Here is a 21,086-nt window from a genome sequence, read left to right as displayed (position 1 = left end):
AAATAACTTTCCTCACACATGTCGAAGTTCACTGTGATCGCTATTTAATATCTGCAGCATTTTATTCATAGTAAAAGTGTCGCGGAGTAAAGAGTCGATCCTTACGTCGCGTGTTCGAATCCCACTGTTGTACGTGGAGACAGGTCCATTGGATAAGATCGTATAAATCGAAGTCCGGTGTGACAGTTGGTACTAGCACGAAAATGTTAAGTCCTGCTCAATGGCCGCAAGTGCTAAGTAACGGTCAAAATTTGCAGCTCTCTACCGGCAATGGTGGTGTTTCCATATGAATGAAAAGAAATTCTCAAGAGAAACGGTAAACAACATACAAACAAACGAATTCTATCTCAACATAATTTAAACAATAGAAAGCTTTGAAGAATGCATAAAACACGAAATTCCCAAAGGTGAGACCAGGTGACTACAAGAGTAAAATAGGTACTTTTACTTCAGATGTCTTCCAGGAAGATTAAACATTTATATAATCTGTCTTACAAAGATAATGATACAGTTGATATTTATATTTTATTTGTTAATCATACAAAATGAAGGCCATTTTGAGAAAATGCATTATTAATAAAAACAAATTTTATGGGGTACATCATCAATTACATAACAGTATAAATTAAGTTTCCAAAGTATAAAAAGTATGTAAATTCAGCTCAAAACCTTATTCTTTCTTACAAAAATTATGTAATTTATAATCATATTTATAATATACTTCGAATATTTTGATATTCGATAATTATACTTTCTGCTTACTACAATGATACCACGGTAACTGAATGAAGTATATGGCGGCATGATGTACTCAAACGTGTTTGACACACAAAAAAAAATAATAAAACACACGCACAAAATTACTTCTAAAAAGTTTACATACAAAGGCAAGAATATGCATAGCACTTCGTTAAAGTATATTAACACATCATATAATAAGATAAGTTTCCCTCTACAAACTCAATGCTTATTTAAACGAAATGTTCTTGAATCGGTGATTATTGATTATTTGTAACTGACCATTGGGCAAAATGTGAAAAATGATATTGTTTTATCAAATACATTTTTTTTCTTTTTCAGCAGAAGGTAAGGTGAATTCTTCTGAAACAATGTCTCTAAAACAAAGCACATTTTACAGTACACAGTTGGTTTTAAGAGGAGGATTAAAGAACAATACCATTTCTATATTTGTTTGCTTTGTAATGTTTTTTTTAAAATTTATATTAAAAATATTGCAAAAAGATTTTGATTTGTAACCCTTCAAAAATGAAGTCATCAGCATTGATTATGTATACTCTCAACATTCACATATCACAGTTTGGTATCAAAAGCAAAGCGAGGAGTATTATCCTCTTCTGCTTCATTATCGTCAGGAAGAGTTTCGTTTGGAGACAGAATTTCCTCATCGGGGCGTTCAATTTCAATACCGTCCCCAAAGTCATCATCTTTCCCTTGATCAAGGTTTTCTCTAGAGTCATCATCTTCTTCATCATCATCTTCCTCCTCTCCATCATCAATGTCTTCACCCGACTCTTCATCTTTCTTAGCATCAGTAGTATCCTTTTCTTTCAGAGGTTCAAATTTATTTTCATCTGTGTCCAACACTTGCGTCGAGAAACGTACGGCCTTTACTTCATAATCCGGATTCGGTTCATCTTTGTCCTCATTTTGTTCATTTTTATTGTCATCGTCTTGAATTGTATCAGTATCCTTCCTATCATTTGGATAATCTTCTGGAACATCAAATGATTTTGATGAATTTGTGACATTTTCGTAGCCTGGTGCACTATTGTCGTCAAATTTCAAAGGAGCATTAATATAATCATTTGGTGCATCGTAATCTGGTTTAATTTCCACCTCAACATCACTCTCCGACGGATTATAACTGTCCACAGGCATGATGTTGGTATCTTCTGCATCAAGGTGATTTGCTAAATCATTCAACGTCTGCTGAGCCTCTTCTTCTGCAGGATCCAGTTTTACTGTGGTTTCTTCGGCATCGTTATAAGCTGGATTTGTAAATGCTGATACAACTCCCTCTTTAAGTTCGCCTGTTTTTGCATTATGTAAACTTGTCAAGTCATGGGATCCATTTATTGATCCGTTGTAATCCGAGGTTTGTTCGTCGTCCATTTGAATCTTCATCTCTTGTGATTCATACAAGGAACTTTTTCTCGTAAGGTGGTCGTTAAGTTGTTTATATCTATCAAACCTATAAAGTGAGAAATGTAACAATTTATAATATGTTTTTGTAATAGTGTTGGTTATTTTAAAAGAAGAAATTTAGTCACTATTTAACGAAGTTTTAATCTTCTACTATGTTTTTAAAACGCTGATGCCATTTAGGACACATCTGACTAAAAAAGGTTAAATTTCAGGGTCATAAAAAATGGCACAAAAACGGATTTATCACTAGAAATAATGCAGTGCAAAATAAAAGCCACAGATTCAATTTTTTAAAATTTATGAAATTACCAAGATCATATAATTTTACTTAAGTAGGTCAAACATCAAATTCAAGTGAGAAATTGTGATACACTAACAAAGGTACTTTCCAAAGTTAGGGTTTTACGAAAAATAAGACAAAAGCAGGTCAGATTTAAGTTCATGGTCATCAATAACTCGATATTTAAGGGAAGGACTTGTCAGAGGGAAATGATGTAAATTTGAAAATTTTAGCACCAACCAGAATAAAAAAACAACTACCTGTATAGACAAACAGAAAAATAATTATGACCAAAAATCTTTCATAAAGGGCCAAAAAATACATGAATATACCTTCTCGTTGTTTGGTAGATGACCCCTATGAGTATTATCGTACCAATAAACATAACTCCACATATAGCAATAAGGGCGATTACTGCTGGCGGAAATTTATCTTCTGAGCTCACTTGCTTAGCAGCTGTTTCTCCATGCGAAAACAGTGACAAAATTTCACCCATATGTTGTAGAACTAATCTGCCGAAATATTCATGTAACATTTAACAATTCAGACATATTTTTTTAATAGCGACCTTTTGTTTTCATAGCATATCTCTAAGATGAAAGTATATGGCATTAGAATATGGCTTTTTTTTTTAATTACAGATATATTCTGTCATTGTGCTTATTTTAAACGAAAAAAATCGAAATAAAATCACAAAAACTTTGATTTCTGCTCTTTTGAAATATCTTCCAAATTATTTACGTCAAAAATTTTAAAGGTTAAAGGAGAATTTCAATTTCCAGTTAAAGAAAGCTATTTAGTGTGTTCTTTTTGGGAAAATGAAATCAATAGACTAAATACCCTTGCAGCACATTTCCACTAACATCCGTGTCATTTTGAAATTTTGCTGTTATGCTCAAATAACACCTGGAAAGTAAGAAAAAAATTAATCAACTCTCGACAGATTATATTTCATTTAGTTACATGGAGAAGAAAATTTGGAAACTTACGATTGTTTGCTTCCGTTCACTTTTTCTATTTTGTCCAACGATACGTCCACATCTAATATTTTACTAATATCTCTGACAAAAAGAGTCATATGAATAAGATCAGAATATATAAATACATCATTAAAAGACAACCAGAAAGAGAAAACCATTTATAAGAAAAAAAAAACAATTAAAGTCATACTCTTGAATGTCTATCTTGCGTTTCTGCACCTCTGCCTCACTCTCAGGAACAGTAAATTTAACGGAAAGCCCTGTTACATGTGTTCTTGACAACTGAAAATAATGAAAAACAATTATTCAAAAATGTTACACAAATGTTACCAAAATACATTCATTTAAGGAGAAATATTGTTCATTCCATTTTACTTTAAGATTAAAAGCATACATGTATGTAGGCCAATTTCATTTTATAGCTTTTGCACAAGAAGTACATCGTACTTATATTCTTAGTGCAAGTATATCCATTTATTAGAGCCAGACTTGTACACATTAGAAACTAAAAGGAACACTCGGGAGTAATTTTAATTGTGTCTGGCTGATATCAGCAGAAATGTGATGCCACGGAAATTTTATATATTAAAGATTAAGTAAAAAAGAAAAAAACCTAGACGTACTAGTATCTGTGCATAAGACTGAAGTGGTGGTTCTCCGTGGTCTGCAGCTAGAGCCGCTAACTCAATGATGCTCATTGCCAGAGGAGGTATCTTCTTAACAGTAATCACTCCAGTGGAATTATTAATCGAGAACATGCTCGATGATCTGTTAAAATTAAACAATATCTATTAATAATAATTTTTAAAAGATCTTGACATGAAAAAATACCCAACGGTATAAAAACAGAATTAAAGTAATATTTATTGATTGGCCTTACAAAGATTGCTCCAGTTTGTATGTTATTGCTGAGTTAGGAGTGTTCTTTTCATCTCCATCTTTAGCCTGAAAGTTATAAATAAATAAGTTATATAAAATTCTTTTTTTGGCCTACAGTTTATATAAAAAAAGACCAAATGAATAACCAAAATAGGTAATCTAGAAGATGTGTCTTGGTTCAGGGGTAAACATGTATATAGTAGTCAGCTAATATGATAATCTTACCATTACTTGTCCAATGATGTCACCCACTGTAAGACCTATCGACAACGGAAAAGCATATTTAGGCGGTTGAAATTCAGGGGCCATGTCATTTATGTCCAATAATGTTAGAAACACGGTAGCTGTTGAAGTAGAAGGTTTCCCACTTTCTTTATCATATGCAGATACCTTTAAAGGTTAAAATATAATGATAAAGTTACAACTACTTATATGTTTCAAAGAAAATTTTTATCAAAATTTGCAACCATAGTACAGTGGTTAGAGCATTTCCTTTAAAATCACGGACTTAGGGTAGCTTCTTACATATTCATCGAATACCACTACGGAATTTTGAGACCGATCCTTGGACGAGACCGTATAAACCACCAATCTCCAATGTTACAATAGGTGCTAGTAGAAAATATCAAAGACCGTAAGTATTGAGTACAGGTTTAAAATTGCGGCTCTCCACTGGTGAATGGGGGCTTCTCAATATGAACGAACCATTCCCGAGGGGACGCTAGAAAGCTTATATACTTTTTTAAAAAATGAATTGACTAATTTTGAAAAAAAAACTTAGATTGACTTGCCTTTATCGTTATTGTTCCATCCCCACTTTCACGGTCCATCATAGAGGGGTTTTGTACTTTGATGATGCCTTCACCGTCAACCGAGAAAGTGTCGTGAAATGGTGGTAAAATCTTGTACACAACTATTGCATTCTTGCCCTACAGTTATATTTGTCAAATATTGAAATATATTATGCTTTTAGATGGGTAATTTCAGCTTGAAGGTGAATTTGGAATTGATTTAAAAGAACATATCACTATGTTTCTTAAGCGAGTGTTAGAGCGTAGAAAAACAGTCTGTGTTCTCAACACGAAGTTTCGCTGTAATAAAATATATCTAACTACTCTCCTTATGAGGAGCTGTTTCGAAATTGCAAATATACATAAAATTCTGATTCTGAGTAAATTCTATTTTTTTTTTATATGCAAGTAATTCTTGTTTTATTCAATAACAAAATTAAACAATAATATTACAATGTCTCATAATGTACATCTCATTCATGGATATCGATAACAACATCCCATGACTTTTTGTTCCACTTGAGCGTTAACAAATGCACATTTTATTTTAATTTGGCATACAAAATCGTCCATGGTATATATACGAACACACATTGTTTCATTATATTTATGATCCTTTACCTCATCTTTGTCAACGGCTTTGACCTGTGCTATAGACGTTCCTTTCCTGGAATGTTCTGCTACTGTAAAGTTGAACTGCAGTTGTTCAAACTCGGGAACATTGTCGTTAATATCATCGACAATTATTTTCAGAGTAGATGTACAGCTCCTTAATTCTGTATTTCTCTGTACTGCCTATTTTCAAATAAGAAAAACTAGTATATATCATATAATCTATCACTGAATCATATTTTGCTAACTGGTTTCATATCATTGGAAGGCCTTTGTTAACCAAATTTTACTACGGAACATACGGTTCGGGTGTTACCCGTCAATCATCTGAGCCCAACTGGTTCTTGTTTAGGGCCTGTTCACAGGTCTATACTGTTTGTTGATTTGTTCAGATAGATCATTGTTTGTTATCTTCACATCAATATATGTAATCAAAATCAAAATTGTAACTTTTTTTATTGGCTAAAATTGTAACTTAATAAGTAAACTGAATAAAAAAGGATCAATTGTTTACTTTTTCCCAAAGCACATGTGCTTCATACTTTTAAAATACAACTATACATGTGAAACATACATTGATTGTAATTAAAGTATTGGCTTACGTCTGTTTACCTTGATTATCATTGTGTATCTAGATTCGTCCTCCCTGTCAAGTGGACACGTTGTCGCTATTTCTCCAGTTATATTATTAATTATGAAACAACCGTAGACATTTGAATCGTCTATAATAAAGCAAAATTATTAGAGTTACTCTAAAGACACTTTCGAACTGTTACTTTGAATTGTCAATCTTTTGATGCAGAGTATATGACTGACATGATTCAAAGAAAAAAGAATTATCATACACAAAGTCATACAAAAATTTAAAATGTCTTACATTTATTTCGTTTAAACTATTGAATGAACTCTTTATTTCACTACCAATACTTTCTGGATAAGAGAATATAACTAAAGATGATTAGAATTTTATCTAAGAATCTTACTTCCGAATCTGTAATAGAGTAGTTGTTTTCCTTCTCCTGTATCCCTATCTGTTGCTCGAATTGGAGGAGTTGTGTTGAAGAATATATTTTGAATTGAAGTATTCTGTATTATTAGATGTACAAACTTCAATTAATGTAGAACAATCTGATCATTTTCTCGTAATTGAATAAGTTATTTGTCAATGACATCGGCTTTATCTTTTAAACTTAAACTTTAATAATTCGACTCTGTTCTGATCGCTGGTATCGCTTTTCTGATATTTTAAAAGACTTTTTCATAATATTGTCACTATTTGTTAACTATCCAGAAAATGACGACACAATGAATTCAAATTACAGTCTAACTTGCTTTGTGATTGAATTAATTATTTTATCCAAACTTTTTACAAACGACATTTATAATATTTTCCATGGACGTTTGTAACATATTTGATCTTTGAAGACGACAATTTTTACCAATAAAAATTCAGGAAAAACAATTAAAGTCAAAAATTATGACTTGGATGTGTAGAAAATAAGTGTTCTGCAATACATAATTATATGTTTATATTATTATCAAGGACCATTAAAAACCAATTTTCTCTTCTTTGTAAAGACAACTGTCATACGAGATATGTCATTAGCATAAAAAACTTTCTAGCAGTTTTCTGCAGCTTATTTGGAAACTTACCCCTTCTGGAATATGTAATGTATAAAGATCGTGGTCAAACACAGGATCCATATCATCTACATCTGTCACATTAACAACTAGGACTGTTGAATTGGAAATATCTTCCCTGTTGTCCTGTAACATTAAATAAAGTATACCTATTGATATAATTTTCAATTCTACATACAGTATTTAATTTATTCTTAGGTTTCATATGTGATCAATCAGTTGGCTTGTGTGATAATTTGCATAAACGCAGGAAACTATGACAGTTAACCCATATATTTACATAATCTTCATTCCGAAAATTCACTTGCTACACGCCCCTCTCTACTCTTTCTATATTTGTACCGCCCTGTATGTGATTATTTTGACCACGCCTATCTATAAACCAGTACATTTATTTTGATATCGAGAATTTTTTACCATTTGAAGCTTTATGTAGTTTTATCTAAGATAAAGAAATTTTTATTTGTAAATATAACACAATAAAATAAAATAAAGTATTTCTTACTGCCATAGAAATGTTCAGGTGAAATTGTTTATAATCTCCATCATAATCCAGCTTCTGTTTTACAACGACTTTGTATATAATTGCATTATCTTCCATTTTATGTTCCATGCCAAAGTGATTCTTTGCTCCCTGAAAAAAGGTAACAAATACCTTTTCTAATATTACACCAAAAATTAAATGAAAATCTCAATGATGTGTATTATAAAGAATTATACGGAAGCCTTTTTAGGACCTATCAAAAAATATATTTGAATTCGATATAACGAATTCTCGAAATTGTTAGATCGAATTTAATTCCCTATTACAATTTTTTTGAATTCGTTATAGCGAATTTAATTTGTTATAACAAATTTGTTGAATTCGTTATATCGAATTCAAAAATTTGTTAACACAAATTCTTAGATTTGTAATAACTAATTAAATTCTAAAATTTGTCATAACGATTTATAATCGTTTCATCAAATTCTACTATTGGAGTTTATGCAGAAGTATTTGTGAATTTGTAATAACCAATTCAACAAATTTGTTATAATAAATTAAAAATTGTAATAACGATTTTAATTGGTTGGAACAAATTTTAGAAATTAATTCGTTATTACATTTTTTGAAATCGTTATAACGAATTTACGATATCTGTAATAACAGATTTAATTCGTTACAACGAATTCCAGGAATTTGTTATAAACAATTAAATTTGTTTTAAAAATTTCGACAATTCTATATATCGAATCCAAAAATATTTTTTGAAAGATCCTAAATGGGCTTCCGTAGAACTAGACGTTCTTATTCCATTTATTCCTATAATACCGACAATCCATTCAAATAAAACAAATACATATGTAAGGAGCAGAGGAAACTCGAACTTCAAAAGCATCCCAAGCATGGTCATGGAGAAGTAAGCATCCACTGCGGACCGGTCACATCCACCGTGTGCTCCTTGTCATAATTGGGAAATAACGCAGAGATCTATCGACTATTCAGTGTGTAAATAATATCCTAACAATATGTATGAAAAACGACGGTCGGCATCAAAGCCGCTTAGTCCGATTCTAATCGCGAAAAAATATATTCGTTTTCTTCTTGAAAAATAATTGTCCATTGATTGTTTCAACTTTTGTCATATTATATCCCCAAACTCTTTTTCTTTTAAAAGATACCAGAATTAAAAGTTAAAAAAATAATTATTGTTGGGTCACACAAAATATAATCCTATGACGATATCGCTATTTGCAATGGCTTGAAATCACCTTTGAAAAATTATTTTATCGCTTATATCTAATGTTGAAGAACAAACCCGAGCATTTCTTTTTCACAACAAAGTATACTTAGACGTGTACACGGACAATATTTTAGCCTTCATTGCTATAAATGCGTTACCATACATGTACTTCCTTTAAAAAGAACCTTTAAAAATATCTGATTTTCCTTTATTCTTTTAAATGTGCATATTAGTATAAAAATTACTATGGATTATATTCAATTAGTTTCTTAATTTTTAAAAGATATATTATGACTTAGGCTTCAACTAATGAAAAAAAAAATACTCGGGTTTTTTCTTCATGATTAGATATAACCGATAAATATAATTTTTTCAAAGGTGACTTCACGACATTGCGAATAGCGAGATCTTAACTTCCCGTCAGGAACTTCTGTTTGTCAACAAGGTTTTTTATCTTTGTTTTCCTTGTAAGGACTGTTGAAATAAACTATTAAATCAATCGTATATATTTTTTTTATTTTTCATATATTTTCTATGTAATGACGTACTTTTATTGTGTAAGATAATATGTGCCTGTTTCGGAGTAAGCGGCTTTAAAGTTAATAATAAATTGTTTTTGCAGACAAGGTAATTTTACTGACCATAATTTTTAAAATATCATGACTTTAAATGAGGCTGTTGATATTCTTTAATCAATTTGTTTGTTAATAACTTACCTCCTGTTAGAAATTGTTTATATATAAGGATACATAAAGCAGACTTTTGCGTATTGAAGTTGATAGATATTAACCTCGTGTGCTACATGTAGTTGTAAGGGTACATTTAATAAGCAATGAAACATTTTTTGAAAGATATTGTCTCATAGATGCAATGATGCGTGCAAACAAATTGAGTACATGCGTTAGCTTAAATTTACATTTTTAAAACTATGTCTCTATTGCGAATGTGATGTATATTTCAAAATCCCTATTTTATCCTTCATTAATGGAAGAGCTAATGTAATAGTTGATAGTCAATATGATCGTGATTTGTGATTTTCCCTAATGACGTTGCACTTCATGGGCGTTCATCGTTTGTGACGTGAAAAAAAAACTCCACGTGCTTTAACCTTCTAACCCCCTTTCTTTGTTATGGTGTTTTAAATGCCATAGTTTTCAGTACACTTTTTTTGAAAATACATGTGTAATGTAAATATTGCTGCACAAAAAGGGTAGCTGAGGATAAAAAAGTTAAAGTCATCCCGTTTATCATAAGCTTTGTTGTTCGATAACCATTATCTTATAAAAAAATCTTTTTCTAGTAAACATCCAAGTACTACACATGTGTCAGACTATTTGATATCTTTAAATTCAGTGTCACTTGGATATATCGTGTCGACATATGAATGGCATTAACTATTGTTTATATATATAAAACGTCTTCGGTGTACCTAAATGTCGAGTTGAAGGCGGCAGCAAATATGTTCTTTTCTTCTTATGCTTAAGATTTTGAATAAATCCTGCTTCATATGAATAAGAAAAGTCTGTTTATGTTACGGGACACAATTGGCACTAATGGAAAGTTCAAAAGATTGTTGATATTCAAACGCCACATAGACATTGTCACAATCAGAAACAAAAACATTTTCTTTTTTTAAAATATCAATTTTAAAGTACTCTTATGTACAATCAGAATGTTTTGAATAAGAAAAAAAAAATGCAAATGATCAATGGCAAGCTTAACGAGTTCCGGTTTTTATTGAAAAAGCAGTTGCCAATCATATAAAATTGCCTGGTGTTTAATTTACCTTGCGATGTGGAAAGTTAAGATTAGAATTATATTTGTTGAAAATGCGAATGCTTTCAATCAGAAAGTTTTGCAAAATGTTTTCTCACCATGGAATAAAAGGTATTTTTTGTGTCCATGCAGTCCTCTCGGATAGCATCTTTATAGGAAAACTGATGTACAACAGTTCCAATATTAACTGCCTGAAAGAAATGTATATCTTTTAATTAACAAAAACTAAAATCAATTCATTAAAACAACAAAAATGAAAAAAAAGTTATGCTTCATAACGGCAATAAATGTAAATACAAATTTTTTGAAGTAATTGGAAAGTAATTGAACATTTTTTCAATTACTTGTAATTGTAATTTAATTAATTACACTGAAAAAATACCATGTAATTTCAATTACTTTTTTAATTACATTCAATTACTTTATATAATACACATGCATGATATATTGTCACCACACCTCCCCATTAAATGTTTTTTTTAATTGCAAAACATATCCTCAGTCCTTCAATTAAACAGAAGCCAATCATTTTATTTCTAATAATGCATAAAATTTGAAATTTTTTGTTTTATGTTTATCATTTTTCACCATCTCAAGCTATGAAACGCAAATAATTTATTATATTTTAGTATCTTTTTGATCATTGAAGAATAAGTATGTGTGTGTCAAGAAAAGGAATGTGTTCATTAATGAAGTTCCCTCTCTTGTTGGTATTAAGAGATAATTGCCCTCCAGATCATAGCTGTAAATTGCAATCAAAACAAATCAACCCCTCTAAAGAGGTATCCATTCCATGATTATGACAAAGCCAATGTATGGATATAATTATTTCAATTAAAAATGCCCCGCTAGTTTGAGAAAAGAAAAAACTTTTAATTTGATAATTAATTTAACATCTAAACAGAATTTTAAATGAATTTTGTAAAATGTTATGTTTTGTACAAGTATTATTTTGAAGTAAAAATACATGTTCAACATAAATAGCAATTTAGGATGTTAGGGTTACCTTTAAAAGAAATATTTAATTTGAGAGGTTATAGTTGCTACTTATTTTACTCCATTAAAATACACACTTTTAATTAAATATCATATCCCATGCAATTTGTGTACATGTAGGTTTTGTGTGGAGGAAACTGCATCAAATTGATCTTACATAGTTCTTTACTGTTTTGTAAATAAAAGTTATGATTTAAACCACAAAGATACACAATGCCTAATAGCATATTGTTTCTTGTATTGTTTGTGCAGAGCCTGCGCTTATATACAAGTGAATGATTGTTCTGTATATTCATATGATTATAAAAAATTTCAAAAAATTAAAGATGTAATTTGTAATTTAATTAATTACTTTTGTAAAGTAATTGTAATTTAATTAATTACATGTCTTAGAAAGCCTGTAATTTAATTGTAATTTAATTGAAGAAAAAGTCAAAGTAATTGTAATTTAATTAATTACTTTTTAAAGTCATTGACCCCATCCCTGGTAAATACAAATACAAGGCAACTACTACCATCCTCATAATGTAAGATATTATGAAGTAAAATGGCCATAAGCAAGAAAGGATACCATCATTCCTATAAAGTAATGCGTATATTTTTTTTTAGATTTAAACAGATCAAAAATCCAAGTATATTATTTTACTTGCTCTTGTCGGTATTACACGAATGTGAAGATTATGTTAAGGTATACAATGTTTTGATATTGATACAAATCACTATTTTTGCGAGTTTGATAAATAGTTCAATAATCTTATGGTTTCTTTTTTCGGTTTGATTTGTACTTAACACTTTAAAAATATTGTGTATATTCAACACCATAGTTGACAGCTTATTTTTCATATTTGCATTTCAGTTGTCACTACTTGCAATCATATTCAATCAGAATTCACTTACTGGAAAGATTAATTTTAGAACAGTATTTAAAAATTCTAAATTTCATTCTAAGATGCATGTATACAGGGTCAATTTAGCCCAAAATAGACTTATACATTATTCTATTGGGTTCTCCACAAAGTACGATGTACAATTTTCAATGTTTAAGGTTCTTTAAACCCCCATATCTCCAATATTTCACTGAAAAAGACAGAATACTAATTACATATCACACAAAATCACTGTATATAAATGATTACTCAGGGAATCGGATATGGTAAATGCAAAAAGCCAATCACAAAAGAAAAAAAAAAATTAACAAATAATCAATCTTTATGGTAATCAAAATGGCTATAAAAATCCAAGTCTAAACAAAACAATATAAATCAAACAAACAAAAAACAAAAAGAGGAAGATAAAAAAACAAAAAACAAACAAACAATAAAACAAAAGCCTTCTGTCTTTGTCCTGTATTATGTTTCTGTCTTTAAATGAAACACTGAATTAACGACAGATTTTCCCGATCATGACAGGGAGCACATGACGGGTGTGACCGGTCAGCAGGGCATGCTTACTCCTCTATTGCACCTGATCCCACATCCGATGTTTTGAAGGTCAGTGTTTGCTCTGCTCCTATTTTATATTGTTATATGGACTTTTGATTTTGAATACTGTTTGTTATCTCCATGTATTTTGTGTAGAATTTCAGTATTTGTTTTCATATTCATATAGACAAAATCCTAATCGGAGAACTCTTACCCATTATTTTTTTCCTATTATCGATACACTGAGAAAAAATGTTGAAAGTTGGTAATATGTTAAAGAGTGCTTTATTATAAAATTTGCTGAAGAACCCATATAAAAATAATTTTGATGTTTGAAAGGATTGGGGAATAAATCAAAAAAATATTTTTCATCAGATGCGTGCGTTAATTATTTTTCTTAAAGATGCCTAAAAAACACGCTTTTAATGTGCCAATGTCAATTCTTAATAAACATATTTCCAAAAAAAAAAAGAAAGAAGAAGAATATTTCATAACGACGAAATATTTGTACACTTTTCAAAGCCCCAAAGAAGATCAATAATGAAGAATAAAAGAGAAAGCTGTCATGTTTTCATACATCATCTTTTGTTATCAAGATGTAACAACTTGAAAATTTTGCCCCCGTTTTATTTTGCCCCTTTCGCCCTACTTACAGCTGGGTGTGTTTAGAACGGGGCAAATCATAAGAGCACATCATGATTTCTTAAACAAAAGTGTGACTGGTCGAATTTAAAACGGGACAAAATTTTTTGCAAGGAAGAAAGGACAAAAAATAACCTTGTACATATATACATGTAGCAATAATAAATAAAGAAAGAAAGAAGATGTATGTACAAGGTGAAATACCTCTAATGTGGCAAACATGAAGGGAAAATTACAGGCATTTGCCTATGAACAGAATACACTCACTACAAAGAACAAAAGGGATCATTTTTCATACTTTAAGTTTTTTTTTATATAAGTACGTATTTTCTCCATCGTTAATGAAGTTATTCCAAAGTTAACTCTAAATGTTTAGATAAGAATATACAGTTTTCGGTTTACAAAATCGTGGGGGAAAGACGAAATGTACCTTAAAAGTACACTTGTGCTATAAAGCATTCGCATCCTTTCGAAAAATACTCGATGCACATGAGGTCAATTTTTGTAATTATAAGCAATTTAAGACACTTAGATCTTTTCTGAAGTCTTAGAAAAAGACTTTCAAAATATCAACATTTATCTAAAAAAAATTAAATGAATACATTTTTTAAAAAGAAGAGAAAACATTTTTTCCATGTAGTTATAGATTTTGGTTCTTTTTACATGAAAATAGGAACAAAATGAGATCTTGCACTAATAGAAAAATTAAGTACTAGCATTGTATAACTTTCGAAGAAACTGATTTTAAAAAGCCTTAGATACTGTATTAGTATATAAAAAGAATGTAATTCACTAGAATTATATCCTAGAATATATTTGTTGATCATAGCTGGTACTTATTTTTGCGTTTTCTGATAATGTAGATGAGATTCGATAACTATAATGATTGACCTCGAAGAAATATGAGAGATAAATCAATTGTAAATTTAGAGGCAATTTTGAATTACTTTACCAATTTTCAGAACCTGGGGATCTGACTCCATTTAAATCATTATAAGATTATTTTTATCATTTTTGTAGTCTTGTTGAATCGGAATATCTTTCTAATATACCAGCATTGGACAATGTTTAAACCATAATTTTTACGTTTTTTATTTTCATTCACAAACATGTAGTGCAGATACTTCAAGAAATTTACACTTGTGTCAAGAATTATGCTGTGTGTTTTAGGTTTATTTGAATGTATTCTAAAGGGTGTTAAGAAAGTTCGTTCCAATTTTTTTCTTTTATTTCAAAAAGAAATACGATGAGAAGATATTTACAATTTGTGATATTTTATATTTACAGAGTCCATTCTTGCTACTGATAAGGTTTAACGGTCTTTTATTGAATCAATAAGGGGAGGGCAGGTATTAAAACAGATGATGTCTGTTCAGAAAAAATATGGATGATGCATATTTGTGACATATATTAAGCACGCAGGTCAAAACATTCTTTCAAATACAATGCAAAAATTATCAAATCTGTGAAATATTTCAAAATGACAAACCTATTCTTTTGAAATATTGATATATCGTTGATAACATTATACCTACGCTTACATATATATTTAAATCTGATGTAAATAAGCTATAAAGAAACTAAAGTACAAATGTAACTTATCCTTCATTTTCATCAAAATGACCAGCATTCCTATCATTCGGGTGCTATATAAAGAGAGATATATATTTTCATATGGAAGAAAAATCCAATAATTTCCTGCTAGAAATGATTTGCCATAAATCTAAAGCACACTCTTGTGATTTTGTCAGACTTGAAAATTCATCTCTTTAGTTAAGCACTACTTTGAAATTTTTGTAAATATTTCATCCCGGAACGAACTTTCTTAACACCCCTTACATATACAATTATATCTCTTGAAAAGAAAGTCAATGAAAATACCTGCTGACAAATGGTTAAGCAGTTCAAGAAGAAAGGAAAAAAAAACTTTGATTTAAAAAAAAGAATGGTCACATAATTTCCCTTAAAACATACCTCGGAAACATTAGAAGAATACATAGATTCCTTAAATCTCAGCTTATGCCTCGATATCCTTCCTACGATAACCACCAGGGATTGTGTATATTGGACCTGTTCAAATAAATAATGATATTTCTTAAAATGGAGTTAAAGTACCTTAAAAACTAAATTTGTAAACAAAAGATCATTAAAAAGTCAGTTTTTATTAGATTCATATCATCTGCAACATAAATAAATTTCTCTATAAGGTTTAAGACTTTAAATGTATAAAGGAATTATCAAGCAAAGATTCGCAGGGTCCAAAATATCCCAAAATATCGTCATATTTATATTTTATTAGAGTTTTAGCATATATATATGTATTCATATAGATTGATAACATTGTCCTGCCTTTGCTTACAATATATATTTAAATAAACATAATAGAAATATTATCAAAATATAAAATGGTTTACGTTATAATAAAGTCTGACTTTTAGTTTATGTTAAGGTCCGAATTGAGTTCCATATATGACATAATATACAGTATAAGTTATGCATTTTACTTTAACATATTAATATATAAAGAGAGAGAGATGGAGGCAATAATGTATCAATACATACAGAAGAGCATCCAAATTTGCAATTCAAATTTTCTGGACCCTAAAAAAGGAGGAAATTGCAATGATTAAATACAATTGTGTTAAGATACATTTTTTGATTCATTAATAACAATTTGATGGTGTCCCGCGTTAACGTTTGATAGTTTCATACATACACAAACTGGAGGAAGAATATCTCCTATAAGAATGAGCTCAGTCCTGTTGAATTCCAACATGCTCAGACATTTCTTGTCTGTAGACGATGACGATATCGATAACGTCTCATTGGGTTCAAGATAACTTTGGTAATCGTGAACAACGCTTCCGCTTCCTTTAAATATGTAGTTGGAGGTTAATTGTTTTTTGATAAATGCCATTTTTTTCAAATTATGGAAAAAGACTGGTTGGTCAAAAAATGTATTTTTGTTAAAGATATACATGTATATGTAACTATGTCACTAAGTATATTTATTAGACTTTAGAAACATTTTGGAGGAATAATATTACGTATATCAGGCAAATTCCCATCTTGTTTTGTATTATTTTAATAATAGATGTAGTTTTTATGTACATATCAAGTTATTCCGAGTACATTCCTTTATTTGTGCTTTTAAGTAAATTATATTGGTTACAAAAACACACATGAAAGTAGGACTGACACTCTTACCGATCCCCCACCCCCCCAAAAATGTTGCAATTCCAGCCTTTGTGATAAAAGAGTGTGAGGTTTTTACATGGTGGGTATATTATACATTTATTGCATGATAGTGAGGGAAATATGAAGACTTATTCAGCGAAGAAAAATAATATATTATGATATTTCTTGGCTGAATAAGTCTTCATGTTTCCCGAACATTCATGCAATGAATTGTTTATTATACCGAAACAAGCAAAACCTTTGAAATAAACATAAACTTTCAAATTCGGCACCTCTCTCAAATTCATTTTCATTAAAAACCCTTTGTTCAACACATTATCATCAGTTTTGTGACGTAAACCAGGCAATTGTGACGTCTACTTCTCTTGGGAGTTTTCGTTTTTCGTTCACAGAACAAGAACTATATTGCAGGAAAATACACTAGGTGTTCCGAAGAGGTGGAATATGATGAAAAGCGTGCCGACGGCCGGGAAATATGAAGTTTTACGGCCCGATCACGTGATAACTTAGAACCAAGCAGATAACGTGTTGTTTAGAATATTTATAATGAGGTATAATAATATCGTTTACTACCCCACAGGTAGTAATGAGTTACACACAATTGTCAAAAATTTGTTGTTTAATAACATTTTAAGGTTATAAACAGTGCAATATGGCGAAAACATACTGTATTCAGGTTCAAAGTCCACTTAACAAAACCTGAGAAGAGCAAACACGAACTTCTAAAATTATCAAAGGTGGGATAAGGTGCCATGGAGGATTATGCATCTTCTGGTCGAACCCGCCGTGTGCTCCTTGTCAATGATAAGGAAAAACGAAAGAATCTTTAAAAACTCAGGGCCTTAAATTCTAGTAATGGCCGAACAATTAATTTGAAAAATTTCTTTAACGAGTAGTTATTTTTTTCTCTCACAATGGGGCGTCTTGACCTAATTGCTAGTCGAATATGTAATAATGTTAATTTATGCAAAGAAAAGGAAGATAAGAATACTCTGGTGTCCCATTTTCATGGTTGGTAAAATATATTGAAAGAAAGCTTTGAAACTGAATTACTTTGGCACATTGGATATAAGAAGAGGAATCTGGAATGTTATGAAATCTTCAGTTTTTTTTCTTCTTGATTTTAAAATGTCATTTCAAAATACATACGTTTACGAGTTTTCATGGACATCATATATTGAGAAAAAATCATTTCTTAACAATTGGGTTTTTGCATCTCTTCCTGTACGTAAATATTAATATGTACAAGATATATGATTGTAAGATCTCAATATCAACATGATATATAAGATTTAACTTACCAATTATGTCGTAACATTTGACTTACCTGTTGTGTCGTTTATAGTAATTCTGCGATTATGTTGCAATAATGTGGTACAATTTGCTACAAAAATGGTATATTCTATAAATACCTTGATACCCGTCAATCAAAATTATGTGTATATAACAGCAATATGACTGATTTAAAAATTACTTTTTAGCATTTTATTGTACTTACCTGAACAATATTCGATGATAGACAAAATAGAAAAGAGTAGTGCTCCGATTTTCGCTCTGCATGAAAGGTAAGATGTATTTAATATACATTTGTCAAATTAATCATACATTATTAGTTCCTCTTCTTTCATGTCTTACGGCTTTACATACACGTTTTCCTCACTAGGTCCTTATTTTATGAATAATAATTGAATAACCATGCCCTCTTTTGATCAAAATACATGTATAATGATATTTTCACACAAACAAAATTATTGCTATAATTCTTCCCAGAATATGCCATATATGAATATAATACATATATTGAATTATGTTTTGATTTTATCTTCATTAAAAGCAGTGATATCAATTTTCAATATCAGTCAAATGAATAGAAAAATTCTGTTATTATTGAAAAATATATTTTTCTCACTTTTTATATGTAGAAAACTGTTTATCCTTTTAAATGTGCACATTTTAGGAATACATGCTCCAAACAACAACAAAAAAGAAAGTTATAGTAAATAATATGAGAATATGGAATGAGATTAGGTAGCTTTAAATGTTATATCTATCCGCCTTATAAGGATATTCTGTCAATATCTAAGTCTATTGCTCCTAGACAGTTTTTAAATGTTCTGTTTCCGGGGAACGATTCTGATAAGAAATATTTTCTCTGGTCAACTCCCCGTACGCGAAAATCTTACCCAGCCCTGTGTTTGAGAAAGGTGACATAACTTATCAATCATTATATCCAGAATTAATTCTGTGAAATGTATGCCGAGGATTCGTTAATATTGAGTGTGATTGTTTTCATGTGAAGATAATCTAACATTTTACAAATAATGTCAGATTATGGATATTTAAGCATTTAAACAGACCATAAACAAACCTATTAACCAATTGTTTGAGTATGTATTAAAAAGCAATTCTAACCTTAACCATATACGAAAAAACAAATGTAACTAGAGGTACTTTGAACACTGAGCTCAATGATACCCCCGCCTCCCATATGATTATAATGGCAAAGTCCATGTTTTACTCTGAGAGAACCGAAATAAATGTCAGATTAAAATGTTAAACAGGAGGTACTCAATGACATTACTGTATAATTATATAGTATGTTATAAAATATCTTAGAAAGTATCATTAAGTTTTATTTAGAGGTATGGGAGGAGTTTTGAATAAGAGATTGGTACTCTACAATATAGAAAGAAGGGCAGTGTTCACCTTTTTCTATAGGAAACCCAAAATATGTGTCCGATCCAAAAGTAAAATAAGAGGTGCACAATGGCATTATGTTTTTCTAAAAATCTCAATATTTTTTCTCTCTGTTTTTAGAACGTTAATTTGAATGATATATATGCATATGATGTTCATGAGTATTTACGTTTCTAGATATTTCACAATGTATGCACTCAGTCATGGCACTTTGTTGTAAAAAATAAGGTTGTAAAAAATAAGGCATGTTAGCATCCAGCTATGGTTACACAAATATTTCTGTACTAGGAAACAATTTATCTTTTTATTGATTTCCTATAGTGTCGATAAAATGCACATCGGTAAACGAAAGATAAAGGGCTCTCAAGAAAACTAAGGCATGCGCTCCTTACATAAATCTGCAGTAGGAAGTTATGTGATAGCAAAGCTGTGTCAATCGATACATTTAAGGGATCATAATGATTAAATTTGTTTCAAATTTAAGATTAAAAAATACTATAAATATAACATTCAATCAAATTGAAAATAAATTTTCATTTCCACCAGCTGCAAAAATAGTCAGAGGTTGGTTTCAATAATTATTAATAATCTCTTTTTAAAGTAAGATTATGTTTATATTTAGTTATTTTTTTTTATATGATATGAATTAAAAAATTACCCCATTTTGAGCAATGGTTGATCCTATGTGAAGGACTGCAATAACACAAACAGTCAAAACGTCATATCGGATTCGATAATCAACCAAAAGTCGTCCAACTCTACATGTAGTTCCTAAAATCGTCCACAATTAAGCCAAACCTTAAATGGAATCACTGAGTCAAACATGAAACATTTCACTACTTGATGGTACAATAAACCTTCTGATAACGTTATTAAAGCCTCAATTCATCACGGCTACCTCCAAATCAGCCGGAAAGAGAGGTATACAGGTATATTTTGTCTTATCAGTTGTATTTCAATGCAACGGCAGGGGCGAGGCTCCGAAGGGTAAACACCTTGTATTGTTTCCGATAAGAGTACACAGGTAGCTAATTGTTTGAAGTAAAAGTGCGATCTGAGATACACATGCTGACTTCATTATCTCTCTAATTAATTGTTATTCTGTTAGAATTGATAAATAAAACAATGACATTGAGTTCTTTGGTATGACCATCCATAATGTACATATATGTACTTACTTCCTGTAAGATTATGGTCATAAATTTTCTGAAGGGCATTAACCGTGCCTTGAATACTTAAAATAGTCAATTCAAATTCAGATAGGAAATAATAACATTTTCAGC

General features: G+C 30.3%; 1 protein-coding gene across 1 annotated transcript; it reads right to left on the bottom strand.

Moving 5' to 3' along the window:
- Nucleotides 1–568: 568 nt before the first annotated feature.
- On the bottom strand, nucleotides 569–20,778 carry LOC134281698 (protein dachsous-like). Its single transcript, XM_062764135.1, has 22 exons — nucleotides 20,702–20,778; nucleotides 20,462–20,601; nucleotides 18,605–18,660; nucleotides 18,434–18,490; nucleotides 16,625–16,779; nucleotides 16,471–16,509; nucleotides 15,883–15,978; nucleotides 10,948–11,040; nucleotides 7,855–7,983; nucleotides 7,362–7,475; nucleotides 6,692–6,794; nucleotides 6,321–6,430; nucleotides 5,718–5,891; nucleotides 5,097–5,234; nucleotides 4,531–4,695; nucleotides 4,307–4,371; nucleotides 4,050–4,194; nucleotides 3,617–3,708; nucleotides 3,436–3,507; nucleotides 3,287–3,352; nucleotides 2,779–2,958; nucleotides 569–2,212 (listed from the first exon to the last, which is right to left on the bottom strand). Exons 2-22 carry the CDS (start codon nucleotides 20,464–20,466, stop codon nucleotides 1,312–1,314), a joined length of 2,955 nt encoding a protein of 984 aa, XP_062620119.1. The 5' UTR covers nucleotides 20,467–20,601; nucleotides 20,702–20,778; the 3' UTR covers nucleotides 569–1,311.
- Nucleotides 20,779–21,086: the final 308 nt, after the last annotated feature.

Source organism: Saccostrea cucullata, unplaced genomic scaffold (genome assembly GCF_032062105.1).
Source record: "Saccostrea cucullata isolate Sc308-1 unplaced genomic scaffold, CSIRO_AGI_Scuc_v1 ctg286, whole genome shotgun sequence".
NCBI lineage: Eukaryota > Metazoa > Mollusca > Bivalvia > Ostreida > Ostreidae > Saccostrea > Saccostrea cuccullata.
This window is presented reverse-complemented; position numbering and strand designations above follow the sequence as displayed.

Excerpts from the sequence above, each read along its gene's own strand:
- LOC134281698 (XM_062764135.1), bottom strand. Across the intron at positions 6,795-7,361 it reads CATTACATATTCCAGAAGGG|AATACTTCAATTCAAAATAT; the intron begins GTAAGTTTCCAA and ends CTAATAATACAG. Across the intron at positions 5,892-6,320 it reads GATACACAATGATAATCAAG|GCAGTACAGAGAAATACAGA; the intron begins GTAAACAGACGT and ends ATTTGAAAATAG.